At 37.4% G+C, this 26,016-nt stretch overlaps 1 protein-coding gene across 1 annotated transcript; it reads right to left on the bottom strand.

The window, feature by feature from the left end:
- Positions 1-590: 590 nt before the first annotated feature.
- Positions 591-22,839, bottom strand: OWL1 (DNAJ heat shock N-terminal domain-containing protein). The gene is made up of 13 exons (XM_059584966.2): positions 22,604-22,839; positions 20,708-20,994; positions 19,956-20,153; positions 19,761-19,875; positions 18,992-19,078; positions 11,542-11,630; positions 7,509-7,593; positions 5,957-6,010; positions 5,433-5,513; positions 4,432-4,509; positions 1,786-2,025; positions 1,106-1,213; positions 591-1,023 (listed from the first exon to the last, which is right to left on the bottom strand). The coding sequence occupies exons 1-13, from the start codon at positions 22,745-22,747 to the stop codon at positions 967-969; spliced, it is 1,623 nt and encodes a 540-aa protein (XP_059440949.2). The 5' UTR covers positions 22,748-22,839; the 3' UTR covers positions 591-966.
- Between the last annotated feature and the right edge of the window lie 3,177 nt (positions 22,840-26,016).

Below are 26,016 nucleotides of genomic sequence, written 5' to 3' on the forward strand. Positions count from 1 at the left end.
GAGATGTGAAAAATAAGAAGAACATGAAATAACAAAGATTAGGCAATCAACACACGACACCAAGATTTAAGTGGTTTAGCTTAACAAGCCTATATCCACTGGGGAGACGACTCGGAAAAAATCCACTATCAAAATATGAAGTACAAAATAGTAGAGAGAAAATCACTCAGATCTCAAAGTCCCAATACACCCAAATCTCATTATCACACAAGAGAAATTATTCCCAAAATCGAATACTTCTATATACCGCATCACTATCCCACCATTATCTTACAATGGTGACATGACATTGCCGATCCACCTTTAGATAATCATTGTTACAAAATAAAAATTAAAAAATCAATAGTGAATTGGTATACCACATATGGTAAGATAACGGTGTGATATTTATCATTACTCTTATATAATAATACATTGGAACATTGGCATTGCCCAGATTTTTCTTTTTACCCAACTCTCCCAACTTTGCCAGGCTGAATGCTTGCTGGTTTTCAGAAAACAAGGAAAGCTTGGTTTGTTTGGCATATGGCAAATAAAATTTATCAACAAGCAATTGATATTGGTTCAAATTTTGGTGAATGACATCAAAAGAACAAACTTGACGGTGTTATACATGTTTAAACTTCCATTCCAATTCTTAACATTGATTGCTTTGCCCACACAACATATCCAAAAAGGTCCACTATTATACGCATCAGAGTCTACAAAAAACTGCCCTAAATGAAAATGTACATTGCCATTTCAAGTACAAAATTTGTATTTCACCATGAGAAATATAATACAACTGAACAAAATATTCAACAAACGCCTTATTCAAAAATTTTAATAAAAATTAATCACCGCCTTATTAGATACATAATTACCACCATGACGGAAAAAAGGCGGCAATCTAGTTGAGGTACCTCAGGCATGTGAAACGTGCAAAATTGCACGAGGTAACCAAGGCGAAAGTATAATGAATGGCACTTAGATTCTGTGCCTTTCCTCTGGTATTAGCAACTCCTCGTAATCATCAACCACCACCTGATTCACAAATTCAAGAGTTACCCAAATCAACAACCTTCATCAACATCCTTTCGTTTACAAACAAAAGAGTGAGTAGTACCTCATAACTCTCGCCCCTGTAAGTGTATTCCACATGCAGTTGCTTAGGTTCTCCAGGACATGGATCACAAAACCCCATGATTCCCGACTTTTTCACACCTTCATGAAGCTGCACCAACAGATTGAACAACAAAAAATTACGACATACAACGGGATCTCTAGATTACAAAGTGAAAAACATAGCAACTCCCAAAGCACTAGATTAATCTCAGTTTAAAAATTTGAGGTCAAGGATTTTTAACAGTTAACTATATAAAGCAACCAACAAGTATGATGATTGATCAAATTAATACCATAGACCAAATATGTCTTTTGCAGGCAGTCATAAGTCATCAGGTAATTTCTATTCAATATTGCTCTCTAACTTCTTTTAGCCCAATTTAGTAACACATATTTTTCCGAGTAGTTACGCAAAAGATTAAATGATCTTGTGAATAAGTTGGCAAAGTTCAAACCGAAAATTAGTAACTTAAGTTAAGACTCTTTCAAGAGGGTTACTTGTGGTAATTTGCAGAGGCTATGAACAAAATGTGCTTTGGCTTGTAATTATGTAGATAGTCCAAAATTGCAATAACTTATCAGAATATTTCAATTTTCACATCACTCTATATTACCATAGGAACATAGGATGGATTCATAGTTTAACACAGACAAGGAAAAACAGCACTTGAAGTAAAATACCTTGAGTTGTCCAGAATCATCAACCAGGAAATTCAGAGGTAGTGTGACATCCGTGACTTGTGAAGTCAACTCATTGTGTGTTTCACTTGATTCATTTTTCCTACTCAAAGTGGTACGCTTTCCATACCATGCTCTAGTAATAACTAATCCATTTGTTTCTAATTGCCTAGTTCTTTTCCTATTGGCCACATTTTGTAGTAACTGCTGAGCTTTCTCTGCTGCTGCTCTTGCCTCATGTACCTGCAAACAGGGCCAAAAGTAATTATACTTCCCTCAAAACATTTTTGAGTAAAGGTAAAGGAAAAATAAGTGAAACACACCTCGTATTATCAATCAGACAACAGAGAAGAAAAAAAAAAACACCCAACTCAAAAATCTTAACATTTGCAGACATTCAGAACCCAATGCAGTACAAAAAAAGAATTTAATTTCAAACTCCTTCCTGATATTATTATGCTGTTCGTAAGCCCTGTTAACAAGTGCTATAGAGACTTTTTGGCATTTCACCCACCATTAAGACAGCACCAGTTTGACTAGCTGGATGTGATGATTTTTAAAATGATACAAAAGTGCCGACTCTATTAGTGCCTGTATATATATATCCACAACATTAACATTTACTTAGCATTTACTACGTACCGAGTACTCTATGGTCCACCATGTATATTATATTTTTCATGGTTGGATGACAGTTGTTCTTCACCACCTATTCATAATATATATTACCAGTCTCTTAAACTTTAAAAGGGAGTGGGCATTACCGCTTAGCATATTTTTGACTGCATAAATATTGGCGAGAAATAACATGTGAAACATTGATCACTTGGTGAGTAGACAATGCAGGATTCCATATATACATGTAGCATGGTATAAGGGACCAAGGTAAATCAGCTAGCAATTCCATGTGGAATTTGGTTCTCTCTATCTGGGCAATTTTCCAGTTCATTATTAAGAATCTGTTAGAAGAGTTGTTACTAAGGAGGTAGAGGAGGCGGTTCAGACGTTGACTCCACCTTTTAGCATCCACATATATATTTGAATGTGTGCACATGTATGTATATATAAAGCTTTTATATTCATATGGACCTTCAAAGGAAAACCACAAAAAAAAACTTTTGAGGATGTTGAAATAGGAAGCAAAACCTAAGGACATTTTTCTTATATCCACATATTCTCTTCGGTAATAAATGTAGAGTAGCCTAGTGATGCAGAGCAGTTTACAAGCAAACCAGTCATAGTAAAATGGCCATATCTTGTGATTTCGAGATCATATGGAGGCAAACTTGGTGGCGTTGGAAAGCTTATTCAAAGGGCTACAAATTTATATTTCATGAAAATTTTCCAACTTTTACTAGGTCAAAACGGGCCGTCAGTAGATATTCGATTGCACTTGGATCGAACCAACTTGCGAGAAGGGCAGTTTTGTACGTTTTCTTTTCAGGGCTGCGACCCTATCAGCTTCCCACCATGCCAAGTTGCATCACCTAGCAAACAAGCTGAGCTGTTGACATATCTAGTGGCTAGCAAACAAGCTAAGCTGCTCATGTATCATCTGTACGCACTTGTTTACTAAAACAAGTCTGGTTCAAGCTTGAGCTGAGTTTCATTTGCTAAAGGAGCTCGAGTCCAAACTACTTTAGGTAGGCTCGCTGTCTGGAAAATTGGCAGACAGCCAATTTGCCATATAGATGGATGTATAACCGTTGAATGGCATATATCTGAATTTCTTTTTGGAAGCTCCATGATTATTAGGCAAATTGGCAGGGAACATTTTCAACTGTAAAATGTAATAACATTTACCTAAGATGTGACTTCATTAAGGGCTGAGATGATGTGCCAACATCACTACAGTCCATTTTATTCATTTGCTGACATTGAAATTCAGAAAACCAACGAAAATTTGACTCTTGGAATATATGTTTGGTCTTTTGGATTATTAAGTATAACTCATTTGGAGTACCAGGTTTATTGAGCCAAATGGCTTGTGAGGCATCCACTACTTACCAAACTTGCCCAAACTAAAATCTTTAGGATCAATTCGAATTTGAGCTAAGGTGAAGCTTTCCGAAGGCTCCAGTTTACAAGTATGAAGTGAGCTCAAAAGTTTACCAAGTATGAAGTGAGCTCAAAAGTTTACTTCATCAGATTGAAAATGAGCCCAGAAGCCGGCAAGCTACTTGGGTTTCTTTCAGCTTGGCTTGCAAGTTTTGTTGTCCTTTTTCATTTTCCTTTCTTATCCAGGCACAAAGCATCCATGATTATAAAATGAGCCAATCTCGAACAAAAAGATTGAGCTTGAATAATGACCAAGCTTGCCCAAACTAATTAGGATGGCCTGCAGGCTAGTCAAGCCAGCCATAAAGTATGCATGTTTTTCTATCTAAACCTGTAACCATTTTTCAGTGTTCTATTTACATGCTACGCAGAGAGATATCGAGATACTCCTACAAAAATCCATGCCGGCAGACAATGCATTATGAAGGTATGCATCTACATGCGTGTTGCATCTTGTGGATGTGTATGGATGTAAGAATATGGCCTCATACAAGAAAAAATTGAACAATCCAAATTGCATCTAGACAATCAATAATAGAGTTGTCACAGTGCATAAACTACAACACAGTTAGCCACATAAATAACCCATACCTTGGCAGAGGTTTTTTCCACATTCTCTAAAGCCTTCTGTTTTTCCTTTTTAAGGTAATATGGTTTAAGAACGAATTTCTGCAAGCATGCAAAGGATACAAAATTAGCAAATAATACACAGATGAAGTAGTTTGGTTAAAAACTATATTATTATAACACTTCCATCTTTCGACCCGTTCACAAATCCCAAGTACGATTTGTCACACCATATAAAAAAATTAGTGGTTACTCGGGCACTCTGCAAAGAATCCAAACAAGTGGGAACTAATGACCATCGCTTACCTTTGGCAACGCCATGTAAATCTTATTAATATAAAACCAAAATGCTGTAATCTTTCAAATATAAAAAATTGTACACAAATTGCAGTTAAATAGCAGAGGATGGAAAAATAAAAAAAAATAAAAAAAAAAGATTCAGCAACATTAAGGATGGAAAAAAGGTCAGTTCTTCGATACGCTTTCTCAGAGATGAAAGAGCAATCTATTGGCTACCTGCCTTGAGACCATAAACATATCATAATTGGCCAAAGAACATTAGGTTTTCTGATCAGTTAAACATAGATTGATATGATATATCGGAGGATTCCAGCTTATTACATCTAGTTCCTTTTTTTTTTTCCTGGAAATTACGTTCTTGTCATTAAAAAAAAAAAAATGCAAGAAGCAAAAAAGTAAGAAAAACCAATATTTGTATTTTATTAGTTTGTTAATTACACATTCACCCACTGGGTAAGAATACTTATTTTTTATTGATGATTTTTTTTCTTTAAGTGTATATTCAGGGGCCCAAGTATAAATTAAATTCTAACAAATCCTAAAAAGATAACAGTTTGAACAAACCACTTTCTGCTAAACCTTAAATTTTCGGAACACACCCCATATTAAACTGAGTCTAAAAGCATAGTTAATGAGTCTATCCTTTCAGTTAGACTCCTAGTCATAGTTAACTCATCTGACATGAATAAAAAGGAAAACAGTAGAGTTTGCAATTCACAATAAACCTTTAGTAAAAAGTAAACGGAGGTTGGAAGTATGAATGCTCCAGTTGCAAGCACAGGATTCAAATGCCTGGAAAGCAAAATCTGCAAGATATAGCCCATCAACAACAGATTACAACCAAAGAAGTTTATCAGTACTAAGTTCTATTCTATTGTATTTCCAGAATATACTACAGTTTCAGTTTCATAGAATCATGTGAGCAAATTTGAAGGAAGAATATATATATATTCATCCTGAAGTGAAATAAGTGAAAATAAGTGAGAGTGAAAATATTCTTACAGGAATAATTAACTTTTGGCCGCTACATCAACAACAGATTAGAACCAAAGAGGTCTATCAGTACTAGGTTCTATTCTATCGTATTTCCAGAATATACTACAGTAATAGTTTCATAGAATAATGTGAGCAAATTTGAAGGAAGAATATATATATATATATATATATATATATATATATATATATATATATATATGTTCATCTTGAAGTGAAATAAGCAAAAATAAGTGAGAGTAGAAAATATTCTTACAGGAATAATTAACTTTTGGCCGCCACGATGCAATTCAAATCTCCAAAATATACCCTGCAAAAATAAAACAAAAGATAACAAACACGCTAGACTTACAAAGAAATGTGAGACAACTGAAACAACAAACCGAAGAGAGAGTGCTCTTACTAACTCCATAAAATATCAGTTAAATGACATTTTATCTTTCTAAGACCATATGAAAAATAGAAAAGGAAAGATTAAACTAGATAAAACTATGGAATTTTTATATTCAATGATCAAGGCATCCAAATAAATGATTTCAATGGAAATCTTTAAGGAACATTTGTATTACAATTAAACATGCCAAAAACACATATATACCCACCCACCAACAGCCAACTAAATAAAATGGCCTTAAGCATCAAGATTTCTTTTCGTTTGCTTTCTTTTTTTCTTTTTTCTTTTTTCTTTTTTGATAGATAAACACTACTACCCATACGACATTGACCCCTTATCTCATCCTCCACCCCTTCTTCATGGTGAAAGGAGTTGCAATTTGGTCCAAAGATCACTAGCCCAAGGCACCAAGGTTTCAGAAAAATCCAAAATATTACTAAGATTTTACTAGGTAATTCCACAATGACCGGTTGGGTCACCCTGATCAAATCCCTTGGACAACCTTAACTCCAAGGTTATGCAAAAGCACCAAATGAAGGATGTTCTTTAAAAATTGCATGTGAAAGGCTTCCATCGGATGTTTCTGGCGGAAGAGGTCCAGTAGAAATTAACTCATTTGTGAAACCTTTTCTTTTCCTCCTCTTCGGTAAATGTACACATTACCTCACCTTTTACCCCTTGTTCATGGGAAAAGGAGATGCCATTTGGTCCAAAGACCGTTGACAACTAATCAGCGAAATTTTGTAGGGGGGCAAATTTCCCTTCTTGCCATAAGTAATGGACCATTTCCCTTCGGAGATGAACAAATTCCAGCATTAGTTAATAGTCAACAGAAAACAACAAGTGATAGGTGAAAATACCAATGCTCAACAAAGCATCTGTAACAAGACAAACGGGAGGAGACAACAAAAGACAAAAGCCTACAAAACAGAAAGATGAACCAAGACCAAACTACCAATATTTTGAATCAATGTTTGTAGTCTAGCATGTCATACACACTTCTCATGTAGGATTACCTTTTGTAACTAGCAGTTCTCCAGTTGAGGTCAATTGTCCTATTAGAAATTTGGTTGGATATTACCTAACTTTGGTGGGATTACCTAAGGTTGGCATCCAGTAGGTCCCACCACAAAATCTTTTTCTCTTTTAATGGGTATAAAAATTTGACATTAAGTCACTCGCAACACAGCTACGTACTTGCAGAAAAGCCCTTATTATCTTCTTATCTTCCAGTAAAATCCAAATAAGCATTTATTTGAGAAAAATTATGATGAACCAGTACCAGTTGCATGATATTTCTGGAAATTAATCTATACATCCAACCAACCATATGCATTAAGGAAAATGACACAAATGCACTGGAATAAATGAAGAAATCATAAATTCATTTTCTGCCTACATAGCTGCATGTTACCTGTATTCCTATTGTGTACAACATGCGGACAGTGCTGAATTTAGATAATTTCCTTCCACCGCCAACTTCTATCTCAAGAGTGGTGCTACAACAATAATGCTTCAAGTCACAAGCTTATTACATCAAGGCATAAATGCAATCACGTGCTGAAAGTATCTCAATTAGCAGTAATATACTCTGATTATTGAAATGTGTATAGGAAAAATATCCAAAAAATTACTTGACATAATGAAAGACAAGCAGTGTCAGAAAATATTAATCGTGTCAACACATAAACACAATAAATGAATAGCATAAAAGCATTTCAAGTGTATAATAAACTCCAAGGAACATTTACTAGACTGTTCTGCTTAAAGGTATCAGCTTCATGCGTACCCACTCATAATTAAGCCTGCCATCACACCCTAATTTACTCTGCACTTTGCCCACAAGTTCAAACATTAAATAGGATTATAGGAATCATCAAGATAAATAAAGAATGGCATAGTAACTCCTTTATAGAACCAAAAAAACAAATCCTTCATGCAACAACAAGAAGAGTAAGTAGAAGGGCATCAAATTAAGCACCATACGTAAATCTTGTCCATAAAGAAGCCCATTAAATGGTTCATTAGATACAGATAACTCCAATTTCATTCAAATTAAATGAAAGGTGTTTTTAATGCCAACTAAAACTGGTTAAAATAGACATCAGTGACCTCTGGTAAACTTCTGGTGCATGGATGAAGAATCCGGCTAGCATGAATTGAATATTAGTCATCAGGAAACTTTGGTCAGGAAAGGATCCTATCCAAATAATGGGACAGAATAATGATGTGTCTGCATCAAAAACCTTGAGTTGTGTTTTATTTGTCAACATACTCATATCCTCTCCATTTTTACTTCAACAGCAATCATACTCTCCCGATTCGAGTAATTATTGTTTTTGTTGCTCATAATGATATCACCCCAGCAAGACTTTTTTTCCCCAAAATTCTTACTATGTAGTTATTTAGTATCCCATCCTTTCTTGCTTGCCTTGCATTCATATTAGGATTCATCTTTCAGCTATCTTATAAAATTTCAGATTGTAACGAGCTAAAAAAGTTGCTATAAACGACAATACACACATATAAGATGCAAATACGTACCTTTTTTTTTGATAAGTCGCAAATACATACCTACAAGTTAGATTATATGCTGCAAGCCTGCAAATGTTTATGTTCATTCAACAAAGCCTTCAAAATATGTTCAATTGATTTTATTTGGTAAAAGTGGTTTTTCGAAAGCGTTACTTTGAAGCTTCCTTTTTGGCCTTCATGAATATGCAGTTCAAGGGGATCAATGGGAGAGGTTTTGAAGCAAGTTTCGGGGTCGAAGATTATTTTGGCTAAATCGGAGCTAATTCCTATTGGTGATGTGGGTGATGTAGGTGGTTTGGCTTGTATTCTTGGTTGTGGAATAGCATCTTTGCCAATAAAGTACTTGGGTCTTGCTTTGGGAGCTTCTTACCAGGCTTCTTCTATTTGGAATGGCATTATTTAAAAAATGGAACATTGTTTGGCTGGTTGGAAGAGGCTTTTTCTATCTAAGGAGGTCAACTTCGATAAAAAGCACTCTTTCCAATTTGCCTACTTATTGTTTGTCTCTCTTTCCTATTCTTGTAAGCATGGCTAATAGGCTTGAAAAACTTCGGAGGGATATTTTAGCTAACAAGAGAATGCTTCTTAAACATAATAATGAGGTGATATGATAAATCTATTGAGGTGAACATTTATAATAGAAAGCTTAGCTTAACATAATCAACTAGAATGAGGTTTCCAACTTGTAAGACGACGTGAACTACATAGATCATCTTAGTTCTTAGAGCTAAAACTACACTACATAGGTCATCTTACTTGTTAGAGTCTAGTTGTCTCCCGCTGCGGAGGCCTGAACCAAAAGCTCTTGCTGCTTATTTCGCAACATTTGTAGCCTCCTCTCGAGGTCTTTTATTCTCTATTCCATCACGTTGAACTGAAATTGGTGATGAGTTTAAGTTCCATTTAGTGAATTGTCGAGAATTTGTACTCCGATGAAATCAAATGGTTTGGGGCTAAAAACCTAATTCAATTTAATCAAGCTCTTCTGGAAAAATGATTACGACATTACACTATGGAGAGGGAGGCTTTGTGGATATCGGTGGTGGAAACTAAGTATGATAGTTTGAGGGGAGGTGTGAAAATATATGAAGGGGTGGGAAGTTTTCTCTAGTTTTGTTAGATGTTTTGAGAATTCTACTAGGACTATAGAGGAGCTGACTCATTTTTTCTTCTTTACTCTTTACTCTTGGACGGCCGCTTGGCTAGCTCCTTTAGTAATTAGTTTTTCTGACTTCCTCTTTCATTTCTCTCCTTCCTAGGCGCTCTCTTTTTATACTTCCCGTGTATATGGGTTGCGCCCCTCTGCGCTCTTGATATATAATACTTTTACTTATCAAAAAAAAAAAAAGTTTTCTCTAGTTTTGTTAGATATGGGGGGGGGGGAGGGAGGGAGGGAGGGAGATGGGTCTACGATCAAGTTTTGGAATGATTTGTGGTGTGAGGAACAGCCTCTGAAGATTTTTTATATAAACTTATTTAGTATTGCAAGTTGTAAGGATGCATAAGTGGCAGATTATATGCAATTTGGAAATGGAAATTTTCAATGGAATATATTTTTTACTAGACCAATGCATGATTGGGAGATGGATTTGGTCTCTTCTTTCTTTGACCCATTGTATTCTCTTTAGAGTAAGGCAAGGAGGAGAGGTTCGAATTTGTTGGATCCTTCCAAAAGGAGAAAGATTGAAGTGAGGTCCTATTATCACGTGTTATCCATTCCTGCTAGTTATATTAGTTACCCTTTTCTTGGAAGAGTATTTGAAGGGTTAAGGCTCTTTGAGAGGCGTTTTTTGTATGGACGACCACAATAGGAAAAATCTTGAATTTAGATAATATGAGGAAGAGAAGCGTCATAGTGGTGAATTGGTGTTGTATGCGCAAGACGGGTGGAGAGTCCATTGATCATCTTCTTCTTCACTGTGAAGTAGCAATAGAATTATGGAGTTCGCAATTCCATATGTTTTATGTTGATTGGGTTATGTTGATTGGGTTTTTTTTTATTATTATTATTATATAAAAAAAAATAATAATAAAAAAAAATTAACATATATTTTTGTTGCTAGCAATTTTGCTTTCATAAACTAGTGTGTGTGTGTATATATATATATAACCAGGGTAGATATTGATTAACTATTAGTATAACATTTTAAGTTGTGCCTCAGCACCTCTCTATTTCCAACAGTTCTGGCAAGACAGCTACTCCTAGCATTCTAAAAAGTCCTCCAATTAAAATGTCATGCATTTCTAACTTGCGTGTGCTAAGATTTGTAGGAGGGGAGTCATTACTTATCAAAAAAAAAAAAGATTTGTAGGAGGCGAGTTTGAGAGGGAGAAGAGATGAGAAAGAGGCTTCTGCCTCCTGTTATTATTCAACCTATTTGACCTAATACAAACAACCAAATATATAGGTTAAACCCTACTAACACAAAGACCAAACTACCCTTGAAACCCTAATGGCTCAAACCCTAATATCTCTTCTAACAGCGTGATAGTTCCTATGGTTCGTATTGGATTTGAAGTCAATAGCCTTAAGAGGAAAATCATAGTAAATATAATATTAGGCTGGGATAATTTCTCGGTATTTAATGCAATATGTGAGGAAGTCATGACACTTATAATGAGGATTTGTATATGACCAACCAGCTATCCCATCAATACCCACAGAAACAATTTTTCACACGTTCTTTCATCACAATTATTTACATACCAGTTAACACAGAAAATTGAAAATGTCAAGATATGCAAAAATAGGTGTCAAAATAATACAGAAATGAATAACCTGTAAAGATATTTAAAGTGGGAGACATTCCAAAAATGAAAAACCAAACAACTTCAAGAAGAGAATCTTTAATCAACATAACAGTAAACACAACTCTTACTAATCAGTAATCAGACAGATTCTGTACACATACCTTCCCACTTTCCCACCAATGCGGCCATGAGACTTTGAGGAAAACTGATGATTATAGTGAGCTGATGCCCCAAATGAACTGGTGCCAAACTGCAGTAGTTAAAGATGGATGAGGGGGGAAAGAGGGAGCAAAATTTGGGCAACTTGGAAATAATATTACATGGAGGTTTTAATATAGGAGAACAAAGATGAGAGAGTATAAGACAATGGAGAAGCTGGACACAATATTGACAACATAGTTACATATATAATGTTTTCCATTATGAAAAAGATCATTCACTCCTAGGCTGGCCATGAATGATGGTCCAGTTGCGTCACAGATTTACAAGTCAACAAGTCTATATTTTTCTGAAGTGATTTTTTTGTCCATGTGCACATGGCAAATATATTAGATGGGAAAGAATCCCTCCACATTGTACTCCAAAATTTAAAGGAAAATAACAGCAAGCCTCATTTAATATTAATTGCAACAAACTGCAAATATGTTCATATATAGAACATCAAATAATAGGCCATAATGCATTTTCCTTCAAAGGACATTCATCACAGCTACTACTGCCATCACCACCATCTCTGCAAGCTATCATTTTCTTGCAATCCTGATCACACTTCTAAATAAATTCTGTCACAAAGTTCGACATACAAGCTCCTTCCTTCATGGTCTTTCAGTCACATCTATGGCCACTTTATTGTTCATCACAAAACCTATGTCTATCTATGATTCCTACAAAAATGTTTTCTCATTATCGTTGCATCCCTCTCACCTTTCTCCTCCACTGCTCATAGACGACGAAAAATGATAAATACCACCACCCAAAAAACCACGAAACAATCCCTATCTTCAAACACAAATTACTTTGCAGATTCTCACATAAATTCCAAGGTCTTATGATCCGATATCAGGACCACCCATGTGCTTGTCTTGTCCTGTCTCAATGCAGAACATGAAAATTCAAGTACTCTAAGGAGAATTGACTGGAGCCCAGCTGAATATACTTAGATTAGGCTATACTTGAGCTTGGATACATACTGATATACTTCTGTCAATTGTGATCAATAATCTGAATTGGGAGCTGACTGGTGAATTGCAATTGATATTCAGAGATAGGGTCAAGCATTGAGAAGTAAATAACAAAATAAGAAGTTTTAATAGAGCTCCATTTACAACCAAAAAGACAGTCGCCGTTTGAGATTGGGAGAAATGGAGATGAGTCTAGATACAAGCAACTATTAGGTGACATAAATTGACTGCTTGCCACCCAACTATGCATAATTCCTGATTTGAGAATAAAAATGGCAGTGAAATGGGTTTAGAACACAGATAAACCATGATACAATGTCAAAAACAGTGTTGGACCCAACAGATAACTCAAGTTCAAAAAAGGATTGAGGAGTCTCTGTTGTATAACAGATACACTTGATAAAAAGGTCAATAGAGAAAAGAATGACGAAGGTGTATATCACTTCTAAACTTGTATGCATAACTTCTACAGTTACAGGAGTGTTACTACATTTTTCTATCTGGTATGGTCTTTTTTAAAAGTATCATGCACAGGATGTAAATACCGAACTGTTTATAAAAAGCTTGAGTTTGGCTCAAACTTAGTTCGTTTAAGTGGGGGGTTGTTGTCTGGTTTCTCTTTGGGTAATGTTGGTGGGTTTGATTTCACTTGCCTTTGTTTGCTAGTGATACTTTGATCTTATGTGGTGCCAATACAGATCACCTTCGTCATCTGTGTTGCTTATTCCTATGCTTTGAAGCTGCTTCAGGCTTAAAGATTAACTTGGCTAAGTCAAAACCAGTTCCTGTGGGAAACATTGATCATGGGGAAAGGTTGGCTAGTATTCTAGGTTGTGGGGTTTCCTCTTTGCATATGAAGTATCTCAACCTACTGTAGGGGGCCTCCTATAAGGCCAAGCAAATTTGAGATAATGTTATTGAGAAGATTGAGCTTCAGTTGGCTAGTTGGAAAATGATGTACCTGTCCAAGGGTGTTAGGGTTACCCTTATTAAGAGCACACTATCTAATTTGCCAACGTATTTCATGTCCCTCTTTCCTCTTCCTGCGAGTATTGCAAACCGTATTAAGAAGCTCTAGCGCAATTTCTTATGGGGTGGGCTAGGCAAAGAAATCAAATATCACCTGGTTAGCTCGTCCAAGGTTTGTTTGCTGTTCTCTAAAGGAGGGATGAAAATTCGGAACTTTTGGGATTCAATCGTGCTCTTTTAGATAAATGACTTTGGCGCTATGCGCATGAGAGAAAGGCTTGGTCGAGAGTGGCAGTGGACTCTGAATTTGGCAATTCGTGGGGTGGGTGATGTTCCAATGAGCCTTTTTGAGCATTTGGGGTGGGGTTATTTTAATATATTAGGCGAGTCTGGGGAAATTTTTGTCACACGAGATTTGAGATGAGAGATGGCTCAAAGATTAGATTCTGGCATGATCAATAATGTGGGAATGTGGCCCTTAAGGAAGCCTTTTTAGATTTATTTAGTATTGTCTGCAAAGGATGCCTCTATTGCGGCTCACTTGGAGTTTTATGGTGGATCCAATCAGTAGAACGTGAGCTTTAATAAGGCAGCTCATGATTGCGAGGTGGATGTTTTTGCCTCATTCTTTAGGGTGCTGTATTCAGCTAGATTGAGACAAGTGAAGATAAGATGTGGTGGGTCCCTTCCAAAAGAGGGTTGCTTAAAATCCTTATCATGGATAACATCAAGAGGCGGCACATCATTGTGGTGGACATAAGTTGCATGCGTAAGAGAAATGGAGAGTTTGTAAGCCATCTTTTACTTTATTGTGACATGGCTAATGCCATTTCGATTGCCTTTTTCGAGTCATTTTGGACTGTCTTAAGTTATACAGACGTGTAGTCAACTTGTATGCTTGTTGGTGAACTACTAGCAGTATGCAAAGTGTTGTGTGGAAAATGGAGCCTATGTGCTTTTTATAGTATTTATGGGTGGAAATGACTTGATGAACTGTTGAGAACCGTGAGAGAATATTGGAGGAGATTAAGTCCTTATTCTTCAAAACTTTGTATCTTTAGATAACTGCTTATGCTTCTCATTTGATGATTAGTTATAGTGATTTCTTTATTCTTTTTGCACGTTCGAGCTAGATACTTTCCACTTGTATACTTATTGTGAACTTAAGGGTGCCTTACGCTTTTAATGATATATGTCGATTACTTATAAAAAGAAAAAAATAGTTTGAACAAAAATTTTGTTTCGCTCAATAAACAAACCAAGCTTGTATGAACTCAGCTCGAGAACTTCTCCTATAAAAACTCGATTCAACTCGTTTGAAGATCATTTAAAATATATATATACACTTACTTGACCATAGTTCCTCCACACCATCCATCTCATCTATACCACGTGTCATCCTCAACCTGCCACTTAGGGCTTAGACGCGAGTAAGGACTCGGGTATGGGTCAGCCCGGAGCTCCTACGGCCTCAATCGATGCACCCCATTCTATATCGGGGGTGGCTGGAAGGGTGTCCTTTGACGGCTTCTCTGCACTGGTAGATCACACAATCTAAGAGGGGCCTTTTACCCGTGCCTTCATTAAGCAATGTTCCAAAAATCAAACATCCTCTCCTTCAGATTCCACCAAGAGGAGAGGGTTCAATGGCGCCTCTACATTGATAGATCATGTAGTGGCTTAAGATCTTGCCGGCGGCGCGGTGGCTCAAGGAAGTCTTCCCTTCAAAAAGGTGGAGGTTTTGATTTTACTGGTTATGCTATCAAGACTAAGAAGAAGGGTGTCAAGGTTGCAAACCCAAAGGGGCCTTTTACTGGTGCCTAGGTGAAGCCGTGTTTTCAAAATCAAACTTCCTCTCCTTTAGTTGGCGAGGAGAATGGGTTTGCTCTTTCTCCTGATTTTTTAACTTTTAAAGAACCATCTCCTAAGCTCTTTACTCCTAGTGAGAAATCAGGAGAAGCTCATTTATGCCCAACTAGTGTAGAATTCTCTTCATTTTTTATTAGGGCCTGATGGACCTCCCTCTTGTCGGCGGTACTTTCCTTGGTTGAATAATCAAGGATCACCCTCTTGGTCCAAAATTGATAGATTCCTTCTTTCTCCAGCATGGGAAGCCCAATTCCTAGTGCGTCCTAGAGGAGGCTTCCTAGACTATTCTCATATCATTTCCTAATCCTCCTTGACTGTGGTGACTTTTAAAGGGGTAGCAGGTAGCAGGTCCTTCAAATTTAAAAATATGTGGCTAAAGTTGGAGGGTTTTGTGGACACGGTGAAATAGTGGTGGGACTCTTATCATTTCCAAGGCTCTCTGAGCTTAATTTTAGCTAGCAAGCGCAAGGCTTTAAAAGTTGATTTGAAGAGATGGAATGAGGAGGTGTTTGGCAATGTAGGGAGGAAGAAGAAATCCTTTTGGAAGAGCTGCGTGTTTTTTATATCATTGAAGAAGAGAGGGGCCTTAGATATTGAGGAGAAAATGAAGACGGCAGAAGTTGTTCGCAAGTTAGAAAGATCCACGCTCAAGGAGGAAGAGAGTTGGAGGCAGAAATCTAGAGATTTGTGGTTAAGGAAGGGTGACAAGTGTTTGAAGTTTTTTCACAAAATAGAATGAAGAACTCCATTGACTCCTTGTTGAAGGATGGTACAATTGCCACCAACTAGTTGGAGATCAGCAAACACATTGTCCAATTTTATAAAAATTTGTACACTGAGTTGTTCAATTGGAATGTCTTTCTTTTGATTCTATTGCTGAGGTTGAGTCTAGTTGGTTGGACAGGGACTTTGAGGAAGGGCAAGTGTTGGAGGTAGTGAAAGCTATGAATGGTGACAAGGCGCCAAGCCCTAACAGTTACTCTATGGCGTTCCTCCAAGCTTGCTGGGTTGTTTTAAAAGAGGACATCATAAGGTCTTTCATGACTTCCAAGTTAGAAGTAAGTTTAAAAGAAGCCTAAATGCTACGTTCATCATCCTCATTCCGAAGATTCCAAAGGCAATGAATCCCAAGAACTTTTGCCCAATCTCAATCTCGTGGGTGGCATTTACAAAATTATTACCAAGATTCTAGCAAACAGGCTTAAGATGGTGTTGGAAAAGATTATTTCTCAGTCGCAGAATACATTCATCTGAGGTAGGTAGAACCTAGATCCCGTTCTTATTGCAAATGAATGCCTTAATAGCAGAATAAGATCTAGAGAATCGGGTGTTATCTGCAATTGTACTTAGAACAAGCTAATTATCATGTTAAGTGAGACTTCCCGTTGTGCATGATGAGGAAGTGCGGTTTTGATGGGAAATGGTGCTCTTGAATAGTTCATTGTATTTTCTAGTGCGTTTCTCAATTTTGGTAAACGGCACTCCCATAGATTTTTTAGTAGCTCATGTGGCTTGATTTGTTGTTTATCATTATAATGGACGCGTTAGGTAGGATGATTTCTACGGCAGTGAATGGGGTTTTTTTTTGGCTTCTAAGTTGGTGGGATTGAACCTCTCACCTATACTTTGATCTTATGTAGGATTGACCCAGATCATGTACATCATCGGTGGTGCTTATTCTTATGTTTTAAAGCTGTTTCAGGCTTGAAGATAAACTTGGCTAAGTCGGAATTGGTTCCTATGGTATATGTTGATAATGTGGATGGATAGACTAGTATTATGGGTGGTGGAGTTTCTCCTCTATCATTGAAGTACCTGGGTCTTCCGTTGGAGATTTCCTATAAGGCCAAGCATATTTGGGACAATGTTATTGAGAAGATAGAGCGTCGGTTGGCTAGTTGGAAAATGATGTATTTGTCTAAGGGTGGTAGGGTTACCCTTATCAAGAGTACACTTTTCAATTTACCTACATATTTCATGTCCCTCTTTACTCTTCCTACGAATGTTACGAACTGTATTGAGAAGCTTCAACGTGATTTCTTATGGGGTGGCCTAGGTAAAGAGTTTATACATCACTTGGTAAGTTGGTCCAAAGTTTGTTCGGTAATCTCTAAAGGAGTTTGTTTGCTGATCTCTAAGGGAGGGTTGATGATTCTAAACTTGCTGATGTTTAATTGTGCTTTTTTAGAAAAATGGCTTAGGTGCTATAGGCTTAAGAAAGAGACTTGGTGAAGAGTGGTGATTGACTCTAAATTTGACAATTCATGGGGTGGGTAGTGTTCTAATGAGCTTCTTAGGACGTATGGAGTGGGGTCATGGAAGAATATTATGAGGGGTTGGGAGAAGTTTTCAAGTCATACCAAATTTGAGGTGGGAGATAGCTCCAAGGTATTCTGACATGATTTATGATATGGGGATATTGCCCTTAAAGTAAGCCTTTCCAGTTTTATATGGTATTGCCTATGCAAAGAATGCTTCTATGGCGACTCACTTGGAGCTTCCTAGTGATTCCATTTAGTGAAACGTGACCTTTGCCAAAGCGGCTCATGATTGGAAAGTGAATGTCTTTGTCTCGTTCTTTATAGTGTTGTATTGCCTCGTTCTTCAGGGTGTTGTATTTAGTTAGAGTGAGACAAAAAGGTGAAGACAAGTTGTGGTGAGTCCCCTCCAAAAGGGGGTTATTCTTCACTACTCTTTATAGGCCCTTCCTCATGGCTTATCTAATTTTATTTCCTCAACCACCATCCAATTACCTCATTATAGAAAGAATAACCCCTCTCTCTCTCTCTCTCTCTCCCCCCCCCCCCCCCCCCCCAACCCCCACCCCGCCGCGTCTTTCCTGCTCCCCTCAAACACAAATGAGCCCCACCATGTAAATGAAGTACCACAACAACCACCATCACCCACATGTCCTACAACTCAACCCCTACCACAATTCGGTTACTTAGTCGTGGCTTACACCCATCCCTTCTCCAACTCCCTCTAGTATAGTAGCTCCCTCTTCCTCTAATACCCACCTCTCAACTCCCTCTTTAACCCTCTCCTCTTCCTCTATAGGTCCATCCCCTATTCGTTCTTTGTAGCCTTCTTTATCCAATCTTGTTGTGATAATACTAGAGGAAGAAAAATTGTTAAGAAACAGAAAGTTAGGAATGAGACAAACATTGACTTGGCTGCCATCTGTGACTCCATCAAAGATCCAAAGGACCCTTGCCTTCGTGATTTTAATATGTTTTTCTTTTCTCCTCTTCTCATTTTCTTTAGGGGTTTTGCTTCTACAGCTCATATCTTTTTTTATTTTTGGTTGATTTGTGTGTTTTTTTGCTAGTCTATTTAAACTGGAATTTTTTAAAGTGAGCTTAAACTCGAGCTCGACTCATTGGGTTTATTCAAGTCGAGGTCGAGCAAAGTTTGGAAACGCTTCTGTAGCTCAACTCAAGCTTGAGCTCGAGCACATACATAATTTTTTGTCGAGCCGAATTTAAAAAGCCAATACTTGACTCAACTAGGCTCGATTACAGCCTTAATCATGAGCTTCTCTAGGGAAAAAGAAAGTTTTAACATGCTCAAATAACAAGAATCGCATATGTACCTTCAGTTCTCCAGCTGCAGACATTTTCACATCTTTCATTTTCCATCCAACTGCAATAGATGACTCTGGACCTAAAGCAAGTTGTATCTGTGAAAGAGAAGGTGGCAAAAACAAAACAAAAAAGATGTTAAGCCACAATCAAGTAGACATAAATGTAAATATCAAACATTTAACTTCTCCAGCCTCCAAAAAGGGCCTCAACTACATTGTTAACATCATCAAGCTTTTGAAGGATCATTTAATTTTCCTTTATACTATTAATCCCCACATGATTGATAAATAGCTTGCGAACAGATCTAAAAAACCCCCCAAAGAACATGATATGATGTCTTCAAAGTGCACGTCACCATTGCTCTAGAATAATCATATATTGTAGGGGATGTAAAGGTGACAATCAAAAAATTCAAAAAGATATTAGCAGCCACAATAAAGTTAGCATAAATGTAAAAAACAAATATTTAACTTTTCCTGCCTCCAAAAATGGCCTCTTTGCCAATTACATTATTAACATTATTATTAACATTATCATGCTTTTGCTGGATCATTTACTTTTCCTTTATACTGTTAATCCCCACATAATTTGATCAAATAGACTGCAAACTGATGTACAGACCCTAATGAGCATGATATGATCTCTTCCAAATGCATGTCACCATTGTTCCAAAATAGTCATATACCATAGTTGATGTAATGATGTATAAAACAAAAGAAAGGGGGTGGTGGGTAGGGTGGGGGGGAATGAGCAAAGTTGAAACAAAACGAAGCATACATTTCCAGATGCAGTTTCAGACAGTTGGCGGGTCCAGGAGTTGGAAAGATTCAATGAACCATCTTTCAAAGACATAGCAACGCCCATTGTTGCAGTTGAGTGTGATGATAGCTGACTGAGCAGAGAAACAATAGAAGGTGGTAAGCCTGTAAACATGCTGAAAGGTCAAATGACATACATAAGCACATGCCCTACCGAGATGTTTCCACCCCAATTAATGCCCGTAAACCAGCTGAAGCCATAAATTCCATAGTAGAAAATGAAGATATTTGATGCCTGAACACAGCAGTAGCAGCTCCACCTCCAGAATTCCCATTAACTACCAAATTTCCACCAATTGCAATAGCATTGCGTTTGGATATCTGAGACTGAACTTCACTTGTCATAGCCATTCTGACATTTAGGTATATAAAGACATGAATGCAAAATTGAAACAGTAAGCACTAAGGTAAACTTTCTGAAAAGCTTAACATGCACGGAATTAAATATGTTTAAGATATTGAGAACCAACGTGATTTAACATAACAAATGAGACTATAAGCCTCTTGGGTAACCAACAAGATATGTAAGTAACAAAATATATCCAGATCCAAAAATAAAGATTCACAGGCATATAGATCTAACCTGTGGGAGAAATAGTTTTTCAACAAAATAAAAACAAAACCCCAGTGGTGCAAAAATCCCCTTGAGGCCACTACTAAAGCCCATCATGACTTAGTAATTGCCCCATATGTATGAGACAAAGGGAGTGTACATGCCTGGAAATTAATTGGGGCAAATCCCAGGACACCCTCATCATCAAAAGAAAAACAAGAAAAAAAAAATAACAAAAATAACAAAACCTCTTTGCGTGCATATCTCTGTGTATGTGTGTGAGGAGGCAGGAGGAATGAGTTTGATAATAGCAAAAAAATCAAGGAGCATAATGCTTCTCATATCAAACTTACCCTTGGATGATGCCACCACCATTTAGAAAGTGCGGCAAAGACATATTTGCTAGCATTGTACCAGACGGTCGGAAATGTGCAAAAATCTTTTCTTCTTCTTTCCTTCGCCGTAACCTTTCAAGTTCTTCCTTTAGTTCTTCTACCTTATTCAGCTTTGGACCAAGCTCCAAACCAGAATTCAGCCCTTCCATACCATAGATGTCATATATTTGCCTTTTGTTTACATCTGATAAAATTTCATATGCTTCACATATCCGTTGAAAGTTCTCTGTAGCAATGTCTTTCATCTGAAAGCGAGTATTGGATGAAAATTTTGTCAAATACTCTCTTTTAGGAAATCTAAAACCTTGAACAATAATGAAACAAACCATAAATTCAATTGTGAAGCTAAAGATGAGATATGCAAAGCCCCCTTCACTTCATTTCAATGTTGAAGCCACATGTACAATTTCATCCTCAAAAAAAAAAAAAAAAAAAAAAAGAAAAATGTGATTGCCCAAATATAGTCAAAGCTAGCTAGGGTAGGTAAAGTGGGGTAACACGTAATTATAACTGATGGGCAAACAATAGATGCTCCCTTCATTCCACAAGTGTCTTATTTGAAAAAATAAAACAGAAATTTAAGGAGGAGAATTTAATGCCTTGAAAACTCTAGCTTTTTGTTTGTGTTATCAATTTATCCTCATAGTGCTTAAAATTTTCGGGATGAGGATAAAAAACAAAGTAGAGATTGTAAACTTTTAACTTCTTTGTTTATTTATTTTGATGAAATAGACTTTTAACGTTTTGAAAGGGGATACATTGTGAGACAAACAAAATTCACAAAAAAGAGACCAATTATGGAACAAAGGGTGTAGGATTTAACATAATAACCAAAAGGCTGACATCAATCCCTATTGTTCTAGATTTCAAGTATTCAAAGTATGGAGTAGGATTCAAGTCAAACTTTTTTCTGTTTTGACAAATAAGATCAAAGGTGGACCTATTAATCAAACAAACTATACATGTGGAAGTATCATTCGCGACGATTGCTTAATCCCCAGGTCTCGGTTGCCACAATCAAAAACATCCTCCCAAGAGGATGGAATGCCACAGAAAGTATTAACAGCAGTAGATACCGTGATAAATTAATTCTTCTCATAGAATAAAAAAAACTTGTGGAACCAGTATCCACCCGATATTCTAGAAATAGATTCCTCCTAAATTAACCCTGAATCGAAAATATTCTAGGTTCCATCAGATATAACCAAATTTAGCTTCCATAAAAAAATAAAATAAAATAAAACAAGGAGCCATAACATTGAATGCAAGAACTACAGTAGGCCACACATGGGTTTGATGGACATCTCATTTCATAAGAGGTCCATATTGCAATGAAGTTCACTGTACAATCTCTCTTAATAGCTCAAATATATGATAACCCAAATGGAATCTGCTTCATCTTTTTGCCTCCCATTTCTGTTTTTTTCAAATAATCTATTAAGATTATGATCAATGTAACATACCAACTACCCATTAGTTTAAATTTTCCACCCATCTCCCATTTCAATTCATGGCTCAAATAGCTTCAATGGCTGTCTTCCTACCTGCCAGATTCTTTAGACTCATCAAAAGATACACAACTAAACTGCCTCTTAGCATAAATTCAAACATAAAAAGCACATAATGTCTTAAACAACAATATAACTACTAAAATTTACAAACAATACAAATTATACATTTAAGTTTAACCTCATTCACCTTTGCCAAAAATACAAATTTGCACCATAAATGCTCCGATCAGATGATATACTACATCACCCATACAGCCAACATTGCATTTGAATGACTAACATCACTCCGAATTACTCAAAGACTTCAAAGTAAAAAGGCACGAACAAGTGTGAACAAACATACATGGGGAGCTTGGTGCTTGTCCGGGTGATATATTTGGGCCCATTGGCGATAAGCCTTCCGGATTTCTTCGTCGGAGGCCTCCGGTGATATGTGGAGCAGTGCATACAGTTCTCTGTTGGGTGGGCCCGCGTCCTCCTCCTTCATACTCTCTCTCTCTCTCTCTCGGACTGAAAGTGTTAGGGTTTCGCAGAGAGAGTGCCCACAGGGTTTTTTGCACGAACACGGAGGGCTTTCGGGGTTTCGCTGGGGTTTAGGGAAGCTAAAGTCACCGCAGAGTATATGTGCTTTACCAGTAACGAGATGACACGTCAAATACTGGTTTTATCACGTTTAAGCCTTTGTTTGTTTCGCAAGAATATGTTCTTCGTAAAATATTCTTATTATTTTTTTAAGGTAAAAGTCCACGTACCTCCTTTAATAATTAATATTGTATATTCTCTCAAAGAATCAAATTTAGGTGCTTTGAAAAATAAAAATATATAATTTTTTAACTAAAATAAAAAAATAAATTTTAGAGCAAGATATAAATGTTCTTAGTTGGATTATTTTTTTTAGGGAAAATAATCTTTCCTTTCATGGATTCCTCTCTTTCATTTTTGATTCATTAAAAGATCAATAAAGGAGAAGTGAAATAACTCCAACAGTACAAATTCACGATTACAGTCCGTAGAGCAAGAACACCTCATCCCAACTCAAGTCTGACCTCTCCCTAATGGTCTGAATTGGACAATAGCTAGCGCCACCTTACAGGCTACACCCACCACTGTCCCCATTAGGTTCTTCGAAGCCAGAGTGAAACACAGAGAGAAGTATGGTTTGCTGCAAAACAATGCATCACTGACCTAGAGTAGGTTGCTCCAATAAAACAATTCCTTGAATACATTCAGGAAAGCCTTCAACCTACATACTATCCATAGAAAAAGAAACTGTTGTATTTTATTTCACTTTTGGGTGGGCTGCATAGTCATTTTAATATTTGGGTCCATAATGGGCTGGACCAATTCCATAAGCACTTGAGGAAGCCATGTACTCTCACCCTACATATATAATGAAGTTAGCACATTAGACTTCAATAGGTCATCAGAGCAATTAGGGTTGAGAGACTAGTGCCCTCTACACACACAACACAACAGGCCAAAGGGAAGAAGATGGCAGATTCATCTTCAAGCAAAGAAGGTACGTTTACATTCTTTTTTTATTGTTGTTCATATGCTATGGAGTAAGACAGATTAAAATTCTAACAATTGGTATCAGAGCTTTCTGCACAGCTTAAAATTCTAACAGAAACTGCAAGTTTTGCCAAGGCATGGGCGACAGCATTCCCCTCACGTTTGACATGCTCCATCCTCTAGTGAGAAAAAGCTCGAACACCATCCTGAATATCCACCATCACATGCCCATTTTGACCATAATTGTCCCCCATAGTCTTCACAGTATCCACCACCACCTTGACATATCCCTCCAAATGAATTTGCAAAAAGCCCATCTCTGTACAAACCTGAATAGCCAGCAAAGTTGCATGGGTTTCTGCTGCCATCGGGGAAAGAAAGCCCCTTAAAAATTTGTTGTGTATCACTTTCATGTGTCCATTATGGTCCCTAACAATAACTCCAAAACCCATCCGCCCATTCATCCGATCCAAGGCCGCATCCCAATTGGCTTTAACCCACCTATATCCCGGAACTTCTCACTGTGTCAAAGAAGGAACCCGTTCCACTACTAGAGATACTTCCCCAATTAACTGGGCTTGTTTATACTCCTCTATAGCTCGGGAAGTCTGCTACGCTAGATCACGTGGATGGGTAAATACACTCCCATGGAGAGCCTCATTCCTTCTCAACCAAATACGCTGTGCAAGCCCCGCAAAATGGAGAAGTTCCTCCTCCGAACAAACATTAAAAATGCCTTCTACTACCTGCATAAAATCAGGACCGTAGAAGTTGCTTTTCTAGATTTTAATCGGGCCCATACTCCATACATCACTAGCTGATGGGCATTGCCAAAGAATATGAAAACCTGTTTCCATCTTGCGTTCACAAAAAGGGCACAAGGAATTTGTGATGACTCTCCTCTTGGATAGATTTTCACGTATGGGAAGACAATCATGACATGCTCTCCAGAGAAAATGTTTCTCAACATTCGGAACCGGTAGTGCCCACAACTTCCTCCACACCTCTCGTACGCCCCCTTGATTGGAACTTCCCGCCAAGGATTGAACAACAAGATCTTGGTGAATATAATAAGCACTACGTACCGAGAAAATACCATTAGCCATCCCCTGCCAAATAATCATATCTCCCTTATTTATACAACTAATAGGTATGGATTGAATCATAGTAATCTCTTGGAAAACAAAAATTCCAGCAATTGTGTTTTCCACCACTTCGTACTTACATCAATGAGCTCACAAACTTTTGCATCCAGGTCTAACAATCTTGGAGGGGATAAAATTCTGGACATGGGTTGATGGGGAAATCACCTATCTTTCCAAATCCGCACCGAAGACCCATTCCTCACACGCCATACCAACCCCTCTTTAACAATATCACTAAAACTGTGAATACTCCTCCAAGCAAAAGAAGGGCGATGACCCACTCGAGCGTCTAGGATAGAGCTTTCCAGGTAATACTTGGCCTTCATGATACTAGCAAGCAAACTATCCGGATGATACCATAGACGCCAAAATTGTTTTGCCAACAGTGCTTTATTTAAACTGTGAAAATCTCGAAAGCCCATGCCACCCGTAAATTTGAATTTGCCCATCCGACTCCAATTCATCCAATGAATTTTCTTATCATTTTTTTGATGACCCCACCAAAATCTTTGCATTAGCGAACTAATCTCCGAACACAAAGTCTTCGAAAGGAGAAAGACGCGCATGCTATATGTGGGAATCGCATGTACCACTGATTTAAGCAAAATTTCCTTCCCCGCTTGAGAAAGAAATTTTAACTTCCAATCCTACAACCTTTTCCACACCCTATCAATGATGCTCTTGAAAGTAGAAATCCGTGATTTACCCACCAAGGCTGGAAGGCCTAGATAGGTATCATATCTCTGAATAGTAGGAATTCCGACATTTTCCAGTAAAACATCTAGGTCCCCTTGAGTCGTATTCTTGCTGAAAAAAATAGAGGTTTTATGGCTATTAAGACTCTAACCCGACACCTCCTCGTACATCCATAAAATATTTGCCAAGCACTCCCATTGAGCAAGAGTAGACCGACAAAAGAGTAAACTATCATCCGCGAAAAAAAGGTGGCTTATATAAGGACCCCTATTAGACGTAGGGACCCCCGTTAAACTGCCTTCATTCGTGGCTTTACTCATTAAAGCACTTAGGCCCTCCGCACAGATAAGAAATAAGTAAGTGGATAAAGGATTGCCTTGCCTCAATCCCCTCGCCGGCTTGA

This window comes from Corylus avellana, chromosome 3, assembly GCF_965113065.1.
Source record: "Corylus avellana chromosome 3, dhCorAvel1.hap1.2, whole genome shotgun sequence".
Taxonomy (NCBI): domain Eukaryota; kingdom Viridiplantae; phylum Streptophyta; class Magnoliopsida; order Fagales; family Betulaceae; genus Corylus; species Corylus avellana.

Coding starts and splice junctions, on each gene's coding strand:
- OWL1 (XM_059584966.2), bottom strand. CDS start 22,747: ATGAAGGAGGAGGACGCGGGCCCACCCAACAGAGAACTGTATGCACTG. Junction 20,995..22,603: donor ACAAGCACCAAGCTCCCCAT/GTATGTTTGTTC, acceptor ACTCGCTTTCAG/ATGAAAGACATTGCTACAGA. Junction 19,876..19,955: donor ATTGGGGTGGAAACATCTCG/GTAGGGCATGTG, acceptor TTCTCTGCTCAG/TCAGCTATCATCACACTCAA.